The sequence below is a fragment of the Podarcis erhardii genome (genome assembly GCF_964252035.2).
Source record: "Podarcis erhardii genome assembly, chromosome: 5".
Lineage (NCBI taxonomy): Eukaryota > Metazoa > Chordata > Lepidosauria > Squamata > Lacertidae > Podarcis > Podarcis erhardii.
Window position 1 is genome coordinate 96,528,774 of NC_138509.1, and position 16,236 is coordinate 96,545,009.

The window sequence follows — 16,236 nt, forward strand, 5'->3', positions numbered from 1 at the left end:
CCACAGTCTGGGGCAGCGTCTCCCAGCTTCCCTGAATTTCTTATGGACTACAGTTCCCATCATCCACAGCCAGATGCAGGGCACCACGTTGGGGGAGGTTTACCTAGGGTACCAGCTTCTGATTGACTAAGTTTACTAAGCTTTTCCACACTGAGCTGATTTGATTGATTGATTATATTTCTACGCCGCACTTCATTCGCATGAACCTCAAAAGCGGCTCACAAACAGTAAATAACAACAACCGAACAGAACATCACAAATGCAACATAAATCGTATAGATTAATCAACAGATAATTAGTGAAACAATTACAAATCACCAGGGGCTCACAGCAAACGTTCAAAACATCAAAAGACAAAAGCATTGAAAGCACAAATACACAAAATGAAGAGCATGTCAGTAGATTGAAAAAAAAACGACAAAAAACAGCAATTCAACAAACGTAGAATAAATTTGATGTTGCAAAAGAAAACAAATCATTGTTTCAGTACATAAATACAAAGCAGAACAGGAATTAACCCGCCACCTTTGGTCTTTTAGTTGCCCTACACACACGTAGACACACTCCATGCCTTAATACTCTTTGGGGGCTGTTGCTGAACGCAGCTGATTCTGCAGTCTGGAAGATCCTTAGCTCTGCCTGGCAGTCCTCTGCGCCCTCTCCTCTGTCTCCTGCTTGGCTCTGTCTGCCTCTCTGCCTGGCTCTCCCCAGCGGTTCCCTTGTTCCAGCACTTGGCCGTCCTTTCGGAGTCCTCTGCCTCCCTGGCGGGCTGCGTGGGCAACCACCAGTCGTGGGCAACCCCTGCCTTTGCCCTCACCTGGCAGGGCCTGTTGATGGGGCTCTGCTTCTGGGCAGAGACGTAGGCCACCCTCAAAGACTGCTGCGGCAGGGCAGGGGATGTGGGAAGCCTTATACAGTGGTGCCTCGCAAGACGAAAATAATTCGTTCCGCGAGTCTCTTCGTCTTGCGGTTTTTTCGTCTTGCGAAGCACCCCTATTAGCGGCTTAGTGGATTAGCACTATTAGCGGCTTAGTGGCTTAGAAAAAGGGGGGGGGGAGGGAAAAAACTCGCAAGACTCGCAAGACGTTTTCATCTTGCGAAGCAAGCCCATAGGGAAATTCGTCTTGCGAAGTGCCTCGAAAAACGGAAAACCCTTTCGTCTAGCGGGTGTTTCGTCTTGCGAGGCATTCGTCTTGCGGGGCACCACTGTATATTGAATGTGGCTGTCGGTACGTCTGACTCAGTATTGTCCACCCTGGCTGGCAGAGGCCCTCCAGGATTTCCAGAGAAAACATGCTATTGGGAGACTCTGACAGGGCTGGATTAACCATTAAGCAAAATAAGCATGTGCTTTAGGGCATCAAAGGAAGGGGGAACCACATACATTTTCCATTGCTGGGTTTTTTTAACCTTAATGGTCTCAAATGGCTCAGCTGAGCATTCGTTTTCTCCCTTGAAGTATATTAAAAATCCCAACAGAACAACTATGCAACAAGGCAGGCTGGGTGCCTTATCTCTATCAAGTATAGAAGCAGATTCATTACGTAAGATGAGTTTTGAGGATCGGATCAAAGAGTTTGCAGTTAGAAAAAGAAGGAGATTTTTCTTTTCAAATACAAAGTCTACAAAAATAAACATTATTTTCCATCTTACTATAGGTTTAGTTTCATTTTGAAACATAAGATTTTATTTTACTGTTTATTGTTGTTTATATTTTGCATTAGATATATATGGGGCACCAACATCGTTTAAATGCTTAGGGCCTCTGAAGGTCTCTTTTGGCCCAGCAACAGCCCAATAAGCTCACTGGAAGAAGGGGCTGCTGCTTCCATTCTGCTGGGCTCCTTTGCTGGTCTTGCATTTCAGCAACCTTTACCCCACAGTCCAGCTCATACGCCAGCCTCCCCCAACCTGGTGCCCTGCAGGTGTTTCAGCCCCAGCCAGAACAGGGCGCACAGCGGTTGTCTTCATAAACAGAAGTGGCTGGTCTTCATCTCTCCCTCCCAACTGTGCCCGTGTGCTATTGTACAGTGGTGCCTCGCAAGACGAAAAGAATCCGTTCCGCGAGTCTCTTCGTCTAGCGGTTTTTTCGTCTTGCGAAGCAAGCCCATTGACGGCTTAGCGGATTAGCGGCTTTTAGCAGCTTTTAGCAGCTTTTAGCGGCTTATTGGCTTAGCGGATAAGCAGATAAGCGGCTTAGAAAAAGGGGGGGAAGGGGAAAAAAAACCGCAGGAACTCGCAAGACATTTTCGTCTTGTGAAGCAAGCCCATAGGAAATTCGTTTTGCGAAGCACCTCCAAAACGGAAAACCCTTTCGTCTAGCGGGTTTTCCGTCTTGCGAGGCGTTCGTCTTGCGGGGCACCACTGTATTGTAAAAGAAACAATCATGTTTGATTTAAGGGGAGCCTTCTTCCATTTGCAGATTGCCAGCATGTCCCCCTACCAGCTAAATCATGGGAAGGCAAACTTAAGGCCCGGGGGCTGGATCCTGCCCAATCGCCTTCTAAATCTGGCCCACAGACGGTCTGGGAATCAGCGTGTTTTTACATGGGTGGAATGTGTGCTTTTATTTAAAATGCATCTCTGGGTTATTTGTGGGGCCTGCCTGGTATTTTTACATGAGTTGAATGTGACTTTTATTTAAAATGCATTTCTGGGTTATTTGTGGGGCATAGGAATTTCTTCATATACAGTGGTTGCGAATGGGATCTGTTCCGGAGCCCCGTTCACAACCTGAACAGAACGCAACCCGCGTCTGTGCATGCGTGGGTTGTGATTCGCTGCTTCTGTGCATGCGTGTGACTCCATTTTGCGCATTTCCGTGTCTACGCAAGCAGCAAAACCCGGAGGTAACCCTTTCCGGTACTTCCGGGTCACCGCGGGACACAACCTGAAAAGACGCGTTCGCAACATGAGATATGACTGTATTTTTTTCAAAATATAGTCCGGCCCACCACATGGTCTGAGGGACGGTGGACCAGCCCCCTGCTGAAAAAGTTTGCTGACCCTATTCTAGATCAAGACATAAAGGGTGGCAAAGAGTTAATTTTCCGCCTACCTACCTATCTCTCGAACTAGGGACCCAGTCTGCATCTAGCAGCCCCCCTCCAATTGGTTTCACTTCTTGCTCTGCACTTAAAAGCACATAGCTTGGCCCTGATTAATCCAGGTGGGGTGTGTTTTAGTTGATTTCCCCCCAATCCATTAAGCCAGCCAATTAACTGATGGAACATTTCAGCCTCAGCGTTTAATTAACATATAGTAAAACGGGCGTCAACACTCTGCTGAGGACCTCTCCATTAGGGGCGGGCAGACGCCAGCCTTGTGGGATCTACTTTACCTTCTGCTGGAACCCCCAGAGGGAGCCAGGTGCAAATAGAAGTGGCTCAGGCAGGCAGGTGTATGTTTGGAATTAAGGAACAGGGTTCCTCTGAGCACATGCTCATCCCAGAGATCAGATATCAGTGCCCGAATCAACTTCATAAGGATGCATGCATTTTTTTAAAAAAGCTTCTCTTGTTCCCTGCTCCCAGTTACTATTATTTATCTAATTGCGAGTGGTTTTGCTATCGTTGCTAGCATTAGACAATTGGGAGTCAGAAACTATAGTGCAAATTACTGGAGATCTAGCAGCAGATTCTGATCTGCTTTCTGCGCACTGCTGCTCTAGGTGGTCACTTTCCCTGCTCTCTCTTGCTCTCTGTCTCTCTTTAATAAACACCGATTTTATAGAAGCCCTTGTTCTAATGTATTGTGCCGCCTCTCTCTTATCCGTTCCCCTTCTGGTAACGAAGGCAAAGTGCTGGGGCCGGCGAAGCGGACTTCCCATGATGGAAACCCCTGGATGGCTGTAATCTTCTCCTGGATTCTGGTACAGGTGAGTTGGATCCCAGTGCCCTGGTTTTGCTGCTCCTCCTCCTCCTCCCAATGCTGCTGTTTTAACCATGATGATTTCTGTTTGGTTTGTGTTCGTTCCATCGATCAGCCACCCAATAACAATGGCTCCCTGGGCGATGCGCAGAATAAAAGAGATTAAAAACCACCATCCAAATAAAACGGGGATCGATAGAGCAGCGGAACAAAAGCCAGCAGGAAGCATCTGCCAGGGATGCTTTCGCTGAGGTTCCTTCCTTTCAGCAGGTTGGACTAGATGACCCTCGGGGTCCCTCCCAACTTTACAATTCTATGGTTCTATGAAACAACCCCCAGCACTAGAATCAATGTTGCAAACCTGAGGTCTGGAGAATTAAAAGCATCACAGCAACCGTCAATTAATATAGAACGCCAATGTTCTCAAACAGGGAGGGTGGGGTCTGCCTTGCTGGCCCTTGAAGGTGGGCAACTTCAAGCCCAGGGTGGCAGCTGCAGAAGAGAGCAGACTGGATCTCAAAGGGAAATGTAGATTTGTCAATGGGGACTACAAAGGACCAAGAAGCCAGGAATGCAGAGACCAGGATATGGGCTCAGTCTCCTTTTTCCAGGCTAAACATACCCAGCTCCCTCAAACGCTCCTTGTAAGGCTCGGTTTCCAGACCCTTGATCATCTTGGTCGCCCTCCTCTGCACATGTTCCGGCTTGTCAACACCCTTCTGAAATTGTGGCACCCAGAACTGGACACAGTATTCCAGGTGTGGTGTGACCAAGGCAGAATAGATCAATAAAGTGGTACCTCTGGTTACGTACTTAATTCCTTCCGGAGGTCCGTTCTTAACCTGAAACTGTTCTTAACCTGAAGACCACTTTAGCTAATGGGGCCTCCTGCTGCTGCTGTGCCACTGCCACGCGATTTCTGTACTCATCCTGAAGCAAAGTTCTTAACCCGAGGTACTATTTCTGGGTTAGTGGAGTCTGTAACCTGAAGCGTCTGTAACCTGAAGCGTCTGTAACCCGAGGTACCACTGTAGCTCCCTTGATCTGGACACTATACTTCTGTTGATGCAGCCAAGAATAGCATTAGCTTTTCTGGTTGCTGTATCACACTGTGGACTCACGTTGAGCTTGTGGTCCACTAAGACCCCGAGATCCTTTCCACATGTACTATTCCAAACAGGAACAATTTGTAGTCATCCTCTCCGATTGCATGGAGCCCGGACAGCCCCGTGGTTTTCCCCAGAGCTGAGGGTGATGAAACAATCGTTGAGACGGCTAGAGCGCCGGTGGTGGAAAACTCATTCTGAATCAGACCGGACACGGGTTAGAGCTCAATGTCGAGCCTACCAAGTGGCAATGGCGACGGCGAAGAGGGCCTTCTTCACCGCCTCCATTGCATCTGCAGAAAACAGCAGCAGGAGACTTTTTCAGGTGGTTCGCAATCTATCAGAACCACCTGTACCACCGGGGCCTGGTAGGGACCCCAAGATCTCCTGCAATGCTTTTGCAAAGTTTTTTGCAGATAAAATCGCTCAGATTCAGAAGGAGGTAGACTCCACCGTGGGAGCAGGGCCAGGGCGGGAGAGTGCTAGAGTTCTGTCTGGTCCTGTTACATGGGATCAATTCCAATCTGTTACCTCCGAGGATGTGGACAGGCTGCTTGGACGAGTGAAACCGACCACCTGTCTCTTTGATCCTTGCCCATCCTGGCTGATAAAAGCGAGCCGGGAAGGGCTGGGCGATGGGATCTGCGGGGTGGTGAATGCTTCCCTCTGTGAGGGAGCCTTCCCAGACCCGCTGAAAGAGGCGGTCATTAAACCGCTTCTTAAAAAAACATCTTTAGACCCGGCCAATTTGGCCAACTATCGCCCAGTCTCAAATCTGCCATTCTTGGGCAAGGTGATTGAGCGGGTGGTTGCTGAACAACTCCAAGCACGCCTGGAGGAAACGGACCATTTGGATCCCTTCCAATCGGGATTCAGGCCTCACCATGGGACTGAAACTGCCTTGGTCGCGCTGGTTGATGATCTCCGGCGGGCTAGGGACAAAGGTGAGAGCTGTTTCCTAGTTCTGCTGGATCTCTCAGCGGCCTTTGACACCATCGACCATAACATCCTTCTGGACCGTCTAGAGGGGCTGGGAGCTGGGGGCACTGTTATACAGTGGTTCCGCTCCTTCCTCCTGGGCCGTGTCCAGAAGGTGGTGGTGGGGGATGAGTGTTCAGACCCCTGGGCTCTCACTTGTGGGGTGCCTCAGGGTTCTGTCCTCTCCCCCATGCTTTTTAATATCTATATGAAGCTGCTGGGAGAGATCATCAGGGGGTTTGGACTGGGTGTTCATCAGTATGCAGATGACACCCAGCTCTACCTCTCCTTTAAATCAGAACCAGTGAAGGCGGTGAAGGTCCTGTGTGAGTGTCTGGAGGCGGTTGGAGGTTGGATGGCGGCTAACAGATTGAGGTTGAATCCTGACAAGACAGAAGTACTGTTTTTGGGGGACAGGAGGCGGGCAGGTGTGGAGGATTCCCTGGTCCTGAATGGGGTAACTGTGCCCCTGAAGGACCAGGTGCGCAGCCTGGGAGTCATTTTGGACTCACAGCTGTCCATGGAGGCGCAGATTAACTCTGTGTCCAGGGCAGCTGTCTACCAGCTCCACCTGGTACGCAGGCTAAGACCCTACCTCCCCGCGGACTGTCTCGCCAGAGTGGTGCATGCTCTAGTTATCTCACGCTTGGACTACTGCAATGCGCTCTACGTGGGGCTACCTTTGAAGGTGACCCGGAAACTGCAATTAATCCAGAATGCGGCAGCTAGACTGGTGACTGGGAGTGGCCGCCGGGACCACATAACACCGGTTCTGAGAGATCTGCATTGGCTCCCAGTACGTTTCCGAGCACGATTCAAAGTGTTGGTGCTGACCTTTAAAGCCCTAAACGGCCTCGGTCCTGTATACCTGAAGGAGCGTCTCCACCCCCATCGTTCAGCCCGGACACTGAGATCCAGCGCCGAGGGCCTTCTGGCGGTTCCCTCATTGCGAGAAGTGAGGCTACAGGGAACCAGACAGAGGGCCTTCTCGGCAGTGGCGCCCGCCCTGTGGAACGCCCTCCCATCAGATGTCAAAGAGATAAAGAATTACCTGACGTTCAGAAGACATCTTAAGGCAGCCCTGTTCAGGGATGTTTTTAATATGTAATGCTGTATTGTTTTTAATACTGATTGGGAGCCGCCCAGAGTGGCTGGGGAAACTCAGCCAGATGGGCGGGGTATAAATAATAAATTATTATTATTATTATTATTATTTGTATCGAGAGACAATGGAGTGTGCCTCTCAGACTGAAGTCAAACCGCTGTGTTAGCAACGCCGCAGTGACCTCCCCAGGGCGCAAGCCTGGGCCGTGTGTATGGGGGTCCTGAGCTGCCCAGACAGAAAGACCCCACCCCCAGCCTCACCGATAGGGATCCAAAGGAACTCAGAGCAAAATATTTGGCACCAGCTTGGCGGCAGGAGTTGCCGGAAGGATGTGTACAAGATGCCACCCAACTGCCTTAGGGACTCCACTCTGGAAATGTGTAGAGTTTACTCCTGAGCCTTTTCTTCTCCCAAAGATATCCTGCAAAGCAGCGGATAACTTCTTTTTTTTTATATAATATTTATTAAAGTTTCAATGAGAAAAAAGTTGCAAAAATGGTAAAAAGAAAATACAAAAAAAATACAAATACCAAAAAAAATTAAAAACAGTTAAAAATAAATCCCTCTTTCTATATCTTACAGTTCATTTACTTATTTTCATGACTTCCTCACACCTCCCTTTTTTGTATTCCAGTTCAAATAGTTAGTTCAGCAAATCCATACCCTCTTTGTTTTCTCTTAGTTCTTTATCTTCACATATTATAACTTCGAATTTTCATCTAATATCAACCCATTTTTACATATTCCTATTTAACCTTATTGCTAAAACCGCTTCGTTTCATTCCAACATCATTTTAACTTTCAATAATTTTACAATGTTTCTGTAAATAATCTTCCAGTCTTCTTCCACCAACTCTCCTCCCTGGTCTCGGATTCTGCCAGTCATTTCCAAAGCAGCGGGTAACTTCTAAGGGCATTGGCCTGATCCAGGCGGGAGGGCTTGCCTTATGATCTTACGTTGAAGTTCGTTGATTCCTGCCAATCATTTCTCATTACGGTTCAGATGGTGACGGTGTCCTTTCCTGTAAAATAATGCTTAGGTTTTCCTCCTTATCGGCATCTGTTTTATGTTGTCATTAGCTGCCTTTGGGGGGCACTTTGTTCAAAAGGCTGGTTAGGATTCTTTTTCTAAATGTGCAGATGAATAAATGCATTAGATGGGCAAGACGGGAGATGCGGATCCGAGCAAATGTGTAGCTGAGGGAGGGCAAAGAGCGTGTCTGGTATCCCTGGAGCCGCAGGCAAGGCTGGCCTAGGACTGGCATACTGGGGTGATGCATTCATTGGGAACAGGCCTCAGCTCTAAGATGCAGGAAGAAGAATGCTGCTGGAGAATGTGCAGAGTGCATGTCCTCCGTTGCTGCATAAAACCAGTGTGCACTCAAACGCAACTGAGGTTTAGGCAGCTGGGCTTGCTGTTAAGAGCAGTTTGAGTCCCAGAACCTTTTCTCGTTTGGATCTGAACCCCAGCAAAGAAGCAAGTCTTGAAGGAGAGGCAAAGAAACTATGCTGATGAACAAGAGTGTGCTGAGGAGGCTTCCCCGTGCCTCAAGGTGTGACAGGAGGCAGGGGGAGCATTCAGCATGAGGGCTAGAAACTTCGGAAGCTGTTGCAACAAATAGCAGTAGGGGCAGGGTGGGAGCTGCTAAGATACCCCTGGGGGGTGGGAAGGAAATGAATCCCTTTCCCATCAAGGCCTCCTACAAAATGGACAGTCCCCTCTCAGATTGGAACTGTGGCTGGGTTGGGGAGAGGTAACACTGCGTGAAATAGGCTTTCTGTGAAGGGAGAAGCAGATTTCAGGGCAAATGTTACCAGATAGTGAATCCAAGTCTCAGCGATGTTGTGGTTTGGTTAGGCAGAGAGGGCAGTAACCTGGGGAAATATGGAAGCCGAGTTGGGGGAGATGTGTACTGGCTGGTTCTGAGCCGTAGAACCATAGAACTGTAGTTCTGGAAGGGACCCCAGGTATCTTATGCCCAACGTGGTTCTCAAACCCACAATCCTGGGATTAAAGAGTCTCATGCTCTACTGACTGAGCCATCCTTTCAGTCAGCTGAACCAGGACCCACAGAGGAACATAGGAAGCAGCCTCTTATCCCAAACCAAGCTCAGGACTGTCTATGCTGACTGTCAGCAGGTCTCCAGGGGTCTTGGCCCGGGGCATTCTCAGACCTTCCTGGCAATGCCAGTGGAGATCTGAACCTGGGACCTTCTGCGTGCAAGCCAGATGTGTTACTGCTGAGCTACGCCTCTTCTCCAAGTCTCGCCTCGTAGGTCCAGATCCTGGCCACGACAGAGGGCACCAGCTTGGGGGAGGCTGCTGTAGGCCCTATGCCACCTCTGCCCCAGAATGTGGCAAGCTTTGGGCAGCTCTTGCAGGCCTGGGGGAGAAGCTGGGAGGGGTGGGAGGGAGGGGGCTTGGCCATGGAGGGGGTGCAGAAGGAGGCAATGAAGCGAGTTGGCGCACACCGGACATGAGATCCCTATCAGGGCTCTGTCGGAATTGTCCCAGGTGCATTAAACAATTGGTCCGACGCCGCATGCAAACCTATCAAAGCGAGATGCCCCCTCTCCGCCTCCGAGAGAAGGATTGCAGCGAGCCCCCCCCCCCCGAGATTCCCATCAGCTTAATCTGCCGGAGCTGCCGTCTATCTCCCCCCCCCCGGCTCCCTCGGCCGTACAGGCGTGCGCTGCTCCGCCAAATTGGACAAATACATGTAATGCAAAAAAAATTGCCCCATTAGCCGGAAAAGAACATTGCGGTGCACTCACAAAAGGGGAGGGAGCCATTAGGTGCTTCAAGCCCAATTGAAGTCACCATGGATCAGATTCAATGGCTGGCGACAGATGCGGCGTCGCTCGCTGTGCAAAAGACTTGAGGGTTTGGGGGGGGCCCGGAGAGGCAGCGCTTGCTACATGGTGGAGCTTGAACGGTGCTTGGATTTCTTCGAGCTGGAGAACAGCAGTGACCGTCAACTCAGAAGTCTGCAAGCTTCTTAGGCCCAGGTCCCATTTTTTGAAACCAGAACGTACGTTTTGGTGCCCTGTTTCTTAATCTTTCCCCCACATGTTTGGTGCTGTTCCTGCACCCTACCTGGGATCAGTGGCACAGCACAACATTGGTTGATTCCAGGTAGGGGAGCTTCCCACAGAGGAGGCCATTTTGGGCACCTGAGAACCAGGTTCTTGTTTCCTGCATGCCCGTAATTGGGTGGGAGAGCAAGGACACTGTCTTGTCATAGAATCATGGAATTGGAAGGTTCCCAAGGGTCATTGTAATGGTTCTAGGGGGTTGCTCGTGCATAAGTTGGCGCCACACCTGGCTGGGTTACCTGGATGAACCCTTTCTGTCCGGACAGCTACCCATCCGTGGCTGTCTCAGTCGCTGGCAGAATCCGTCAGTGGGCGTTTCTTGAACTTCTTCCAGCAAAGAAGTTCTTTGACGCCCAGTCTCCTCCTACTCTCCCTGCGCGGAAGTCTTCTGCGCAGGGAGGGTGTGGGCAGCGGAGGACCTGTGCTCTCCCCGCTGGTCTCCGGCGAGGAGTCCTGGAGCCTTCTCTCCGATTCCCCCATCTGCCCCCCTTCTCCACTGGTGCTATGCTGATTTCCTTCCCCAGCGGATGGGCTGCCTCTCTCCCTACTGGGACCCTCTCCGGCATCTCTCTGGAACCTTCCCTCCACCTCTGGCTCCGATGGCAGTTCCCTGACATCCATCTAATCCAACCCCCTGCAATGTAGGAATCTCAACTTAAGCATCCATGGCAGATCGCCATCCATCTCTGCTTAAAAACCTCCAAGGAAGGAGAGTCCACCATCTCCCGAGGGAGACCGTTCCTCTGTCAAACAGCTCTAACCACCAGAAGGTTAAAACAAAACAAATTCCTTCCAGTAGCACCTTAAAGACCAACTAAGTCAGTTCTTGGTATGAGCTTTCGTGTGCATGCACACTTCTTCAGATACACTGAAACAGAAGTTTCCAGACCCTTCTATATAGTGAGAAGGTGGGGAGGGGTATTACTCAGAAGGGTGGTGGGAATGGGTGATTGGCAGATAGCTGTGATGAGCCTGTTGACGACTCTTAACGACTGCAATAGGTCTTACAGGAAAAAGCAAGGGGTGAAAAGGTGAAAAATGGCTTTGTCATGTATAATGAGATAAGAATCCAAGGTCTTTGTTCAGACCAGGTTTCTCCATGGTTTTGAGTTTGGTGATAAGTTGTAATTCAGCAGCTTCTCTTTCCAGTCTATTTCTGAAATTCCTTTGTAGTAAAACAGCTACTTTGAGATCTTGTATAGAATGTCCTGGGAGATTGAAATGTTCTCCTACTGGTTTCTCTGTCTTGTGATTCCTGATGTCCGATTTATGTCCGTTTATTCTTTGGCGTAAGGTCTGGCCTGTTTGTCCAATATAGAGAGCTGAAGGACACTGTTGGCATTTTATGGCATACACAATGTTAGACGATGAGCAATTAAATAGTCCCGAGATGGTATGTGTGATGTTGTTGGGGCCAGTAATGGTGTTGTCCGGGTGTATGTGGCAGCAAAGTTGGCATCTGGGTTTATTGCAGGCTCTGGTGCCAGTGTCCGTGTTAGGTCTGGTTGTAGTATTATTGTGGGTTAGGAGTTGTTTAAGACTGGGTGGCTGTCTGTAGGCAATGAAAGGTCTTCCTCCCAGAGCTTGAGAAAGAGAACTGTCATTGTCCAGGAGAGGTTGTAGATCTCTGATGATGCGTTGTACTGTTTTAACTTGGGAGCTGTATGTGATGACTAGAGGTGTTCTGTTATTTTCTTTTTTGGGTCTGTCTTGCAGCAAGTTCTCTCTGGGTATCAGTCTGGCTCTGTTGATCTGTTGTCTAACTTCATCTGTTGGGTATTTTAGTTCTAAAAAGGTTTGCTGTAGATCTCTTAGGTGAGAGTCTCTGTAGAATTGGAACAGATGCGGCTGTAACGTAGTGCCTGGCTATATACAATGGACTGTTTGGGATGGTAGCTAGAGGCATGTAGATATGTTTGTCGGTCAGTTGGTTTACGGTATAAGGTGGTGTCTATGTGCCCATCCTGTATTTTTATAGTAGTGACCAAAAAATATATTTCTTGCATAGATTGATTCATTGTTAGGTTGATTGTGGGGTGAAAATCATTTAATTTCTGGTGGAAGGTGTCCAGGGTCTGTTGACCATGTGTCCAGATGATAAAAATATCGTCAATGTATCGCAGGTACAAGAGAGGTTTGAGTGGGTAGGAGTTTAGGAAACGTTGTTCTAAATCTGCCATGAAGATGTTGGCATACTGTGGGGCCATGCGGGTGCCCATTGCTGTGCTAATAGACTGGAAAGAGAAGCTGCTGAATTATAGACTGGAATAATAATATTGAATAATAATATTGAATAATAGACTGGAATAATAATAGACTGGAATAATAATATTGAATAATAGACTGGAAAGAGAAGCTGCTGAATTACAACTTATCACCAAACTCAAAACCATGGAGAAACCTGGTCTGAACAAAGACCTTGGATTCTTATCTCATTATACATGACAAAGCCATTTTTCACCTTTTCACCCCTTGCTTTTTCCTGTAAGACCTATTGCAGTCGTTAAGAGTCGTCAACAGGCTCATCACAGCTATCTGCCAATCACCCATTCCCACCACCCTTCTGAGTAATACCCCTCCCCACCTTCTCACTATATAGAAGGGTCTGGAAACTTCTGTTTCAGTGTATCTGAAGAAGTGTGCATGCACACGAAAGCTCATACCAAGAACTGACTTAGTTGGTCTTTAAGGTGCTACTGGAAGGAATTTGTTTTGTTTTGACTATGGCAGACCAACACGGCTACCTATCTGTCACCAGAAGGTTATTCCTGTTGTTTAGTCGGAATCTCCTTTCTTGTCACATGAATCTGTTGGTTTGGGTCTGGAGTGGAAAGCAAGCTTGCTCTACCCTCCGTAGGACAACCCTTGAGATATTTGAAGATGGCTCTCATATCTCCTCTCAGTCTCCTATTTCCCAGGCTAAACATACCCAACTCCTTCAACCGTTCCTCATCAGGCTTGGTTTCCAGACCCTTGATCATCTTGGTCGCCCTCCTCTGCACACCTTCCAGCTTGTCAACATCCTTCTTAAATGAAGGTGCCCAGAACTGGACACAGGATTCCAGCTTGGTTCTGAGCAAGGCAGAAGCGAGTGGGACTCCATGAATTTGCCCAGTCCTTTTTTTAAAGCCATCCTAGTTGGTCGCTAGCACTGCTTCCTCCGTTGTGAGCAAGTTCCGTAGTTCAACTGTGCATTTCCTCAATCCTCTTTCCTCATAACCATGCATAATTTTATAAACTCCTATAACAACAACAGCAACAACAATAATTTATTATTTATACCCCACCCATCTGGCTGGGTTTCCCCACCCACTCTGGGCAGCTTCCAAAAGAATATTAAAATACAATAACCTATTAAACATTAAAAGCTTCCCTGAACAGGGCTGCCTTCAGATGTCTTCTAAAAGTCTGGTAGTTGTTTTTCTCTTTGACATCTGGTGGGTTGGTGTTCCACAGGGCGGGTGCCACCACCGAGAAGGCCCTCTGCCTGGTTCCCTGTAACTTGGCTTCTTGCAGTGAGGGAGCCGCCAGAAGGCCGTTGGAGCTGGACCTCAGTGTCAGGGCAGAACGATGGGGGTGGAGACGCTCCTTCAGATATACTGGACCGAGGCCATTTAGGGCTTTATAGGTCAGCACTTTGAATTGTGCTCGGAATTTGTTTGCCTTTTCTCTAAACTAAGTCCCAAATGCTGCAACCTTTCCTCACTGGGGGTGCCTCTCCGTCCCCTTGATCATTCCAGCTGCCCGTTCCTGGACCTTTTCCAGCACTTTCTACTTTGTTGTATGAAAGCGTTTATATGCTCTGTTTCAGTCCTAAAAAGCTGAACAAACTTGCATGAAAACACAAAAAGACCATGCAATTAAAAAGACAATAAAACTGAAAACAGTTTAAAAAAACCCACCACCAACATAATCAGCTAGGAGAGAAGAAAAACAACTGGGTGATATATATACATGTATTTTAAAAAGGTATGAACAAAAGCTTTAAAAGAGAGCGAGCTGACAGCCAACCCTATCTTGGGAGGGAACACCACAATATATTGGTTTATTCATCGTTGCTGTTATGATTAGCAGTTTTTATGTCACGCTCCAATGAGCTGAGGGTGACAGCCATTGTCTCCCACAATAACCCTGCGAGGTAGGTTAGGCAGAAAGGGGAGAGGGCAACTGGCTCAAGATCATCATGGGAGTCTGTTTTTGGCCTTCCAAGCGTTTTGGACTACAACTTCCATCATTCCCTGCTACCCAAGACCCTTTTCCCTGGAGAAGCCAGGGAGTTGATGTAGGATCTTTAGTGCCAGGACTGAAGAGGGGAGGTGTAAATTGTCATGCCCAATCAAGCCAAACAGCTGGGATGGCTCAGTTGGTAGAGCACAAAGCTCTTAATCTCAGGGCTGTGGGTTCAAGTCCCGGGTTGGGCAAGAAGATTCCTGCCTTGCAGGGGGTTGGACTAGATGACCCTCAGGTCATCTTTTCAATTTCAGGAAAGAGAGAATCTGCTATCTCTTAACTGTCAGAATATTCTCCCTAATGTTTACTCAGAATTTCCCTTCTTTGTCATTTGAATCTTTTGGTTCAGGTCCTCCAGAGCTGCAGAAAACAAGCTTTCTCTGCCTTCCATGTGACAGGTCTTCTGATATCCTATCACCTCTCAGGGGTCAGCAAACTTTTTCAGCAGGGGGCTGGTCCACTGTCCCTCAGACCTTGTGGGGGGCCGGACTATTTATTGAAAAATATATATGAAGGGATTCCTATGCCCCACAAATAACCCAGAGATGCATTTAAAATAAAAAGACACATTCTACTCATGTAAAAACACACTGATTCCCGGACCGTCTGCAGGCCGGATTTAGAAGGCAATTGGGCCGTATCCAGCCCCTGGGCCCTTGAGCTAGTTCTTTGGCCTGATCCAGCATCCAGGTTTTTTTTAAGCCCCCCCCCCCCAGCTTGAAAAAAGACTGTTTCTATTTGGCCTTTCTTGGAGCTGTGATACCACAGCCTTGATCTCTTCGAGGTCCCCCTAGCAGGCAGTGATAGTGTCCCTGGCCTAGCCTTGTCCGGACCTCCCCTTCCCCTTTGGTCCCCCTCCCCCTGCAGTCACACGGTGCCCCCCCCCACTCAGGGCAGGGGCACGCTACCTATCAGCAGTGGCTCTTTTACCTTGATGAGCAGCTAAATGAATTATAAATCAAAGGCAAGTGCCAGGGGAGGGGGCCGGGAGGGGGAGGCTGCATTACAGCGGCCAGGCACGATCTCCACTCGGTGCACACTATTAACTCGCAACCAGCTGAAAATCCCCAATTGCTTAGATGGTCTGCATAATCTCAGCCTCTTCCCTGGCTCCCCCCCCCCAAGCAATGATGGCAGGTCGGCTGCACTCCTTGCCAGCGGGAGGGGGGCTGCGGGGGTCCAGGGCAGCAGGGAGGGGGCCACCTCTTAGTGGGGAGGGCACATGCGCAATCCCTGGCACCCCCCTGTTGAAAGCATCTTGTCTAGCAAGGCTGGGGAGAGGCTTTTAGGGATGAGAACGGATTTGCTAGGACTTGGGAGCTGCCTGATGCAGTCAGACCTCTGTCCTAGCCAGCTCAGTGCTGCCTACACTGACTGGCAGTGGCTTTCCAGGGTTTTAGAGCAAAGGACGTTCCCAGACACTGCCAGGAATTGACCCTAGGATTCTCCACCGCTGATATTACAGCTGTTTCTCTTAGCACTGAGTCCAACTCAAAATATCCTGGCAGGAGCTCCCTGGGACCTTTCTGAGTGGTTGCCGTCTGAGATCCTGTTGTGGGCTGGTAAACGGAGCGCTTTCTAGCTGGTATCCTGTTGGAGGGGAAGGTCTCCTTTAGCAGCTCGTGCAGCCAAGCTGGTGCCAAACACATTGCTCTGCTTTCCTTCAGACCACATCAGCGAGGCAAGAGGGAAAAAGCAAACTGTGCTGGTTCTGTGGGTTACCCGAGAGGCAAGGTCCAAGTCCAGTCCGTAGTAGGTGGAGGCAGTCCGTAGTAGCTGAAGCTGGGTGCAGGGCAGGGAGCCAGGTAAAGTCAGGAACAGGCATGCAATCAGGGAGCCAGGGTGGGTCAG

The 16,236-nt window shown here is 49.0% G+C and overlaps 1 protein-coding gene across 1 annotated transcript in view; it reads left to right on the forward strand.

Annotated features, from left to right (window-relative positions):
- The window catches only part of LOC309342108 (solute carrier family 12 member 9-like), a 99,532-nt gene that overhangs the window by 34,784 nt on the left and 48,512 nt on the right, over positions 1-16,236 (forward strand). The window contains exon 8 of the mRNA XM_081862307.1: positions 3,795-3,877. Coding sequence (XP_081718433.1) covers positions 3,795-3,877 — 83 coding nt within the window. The remainder of the gene's footprint in view (positions 1-3,794; positions 3,878-16,236) is intronic.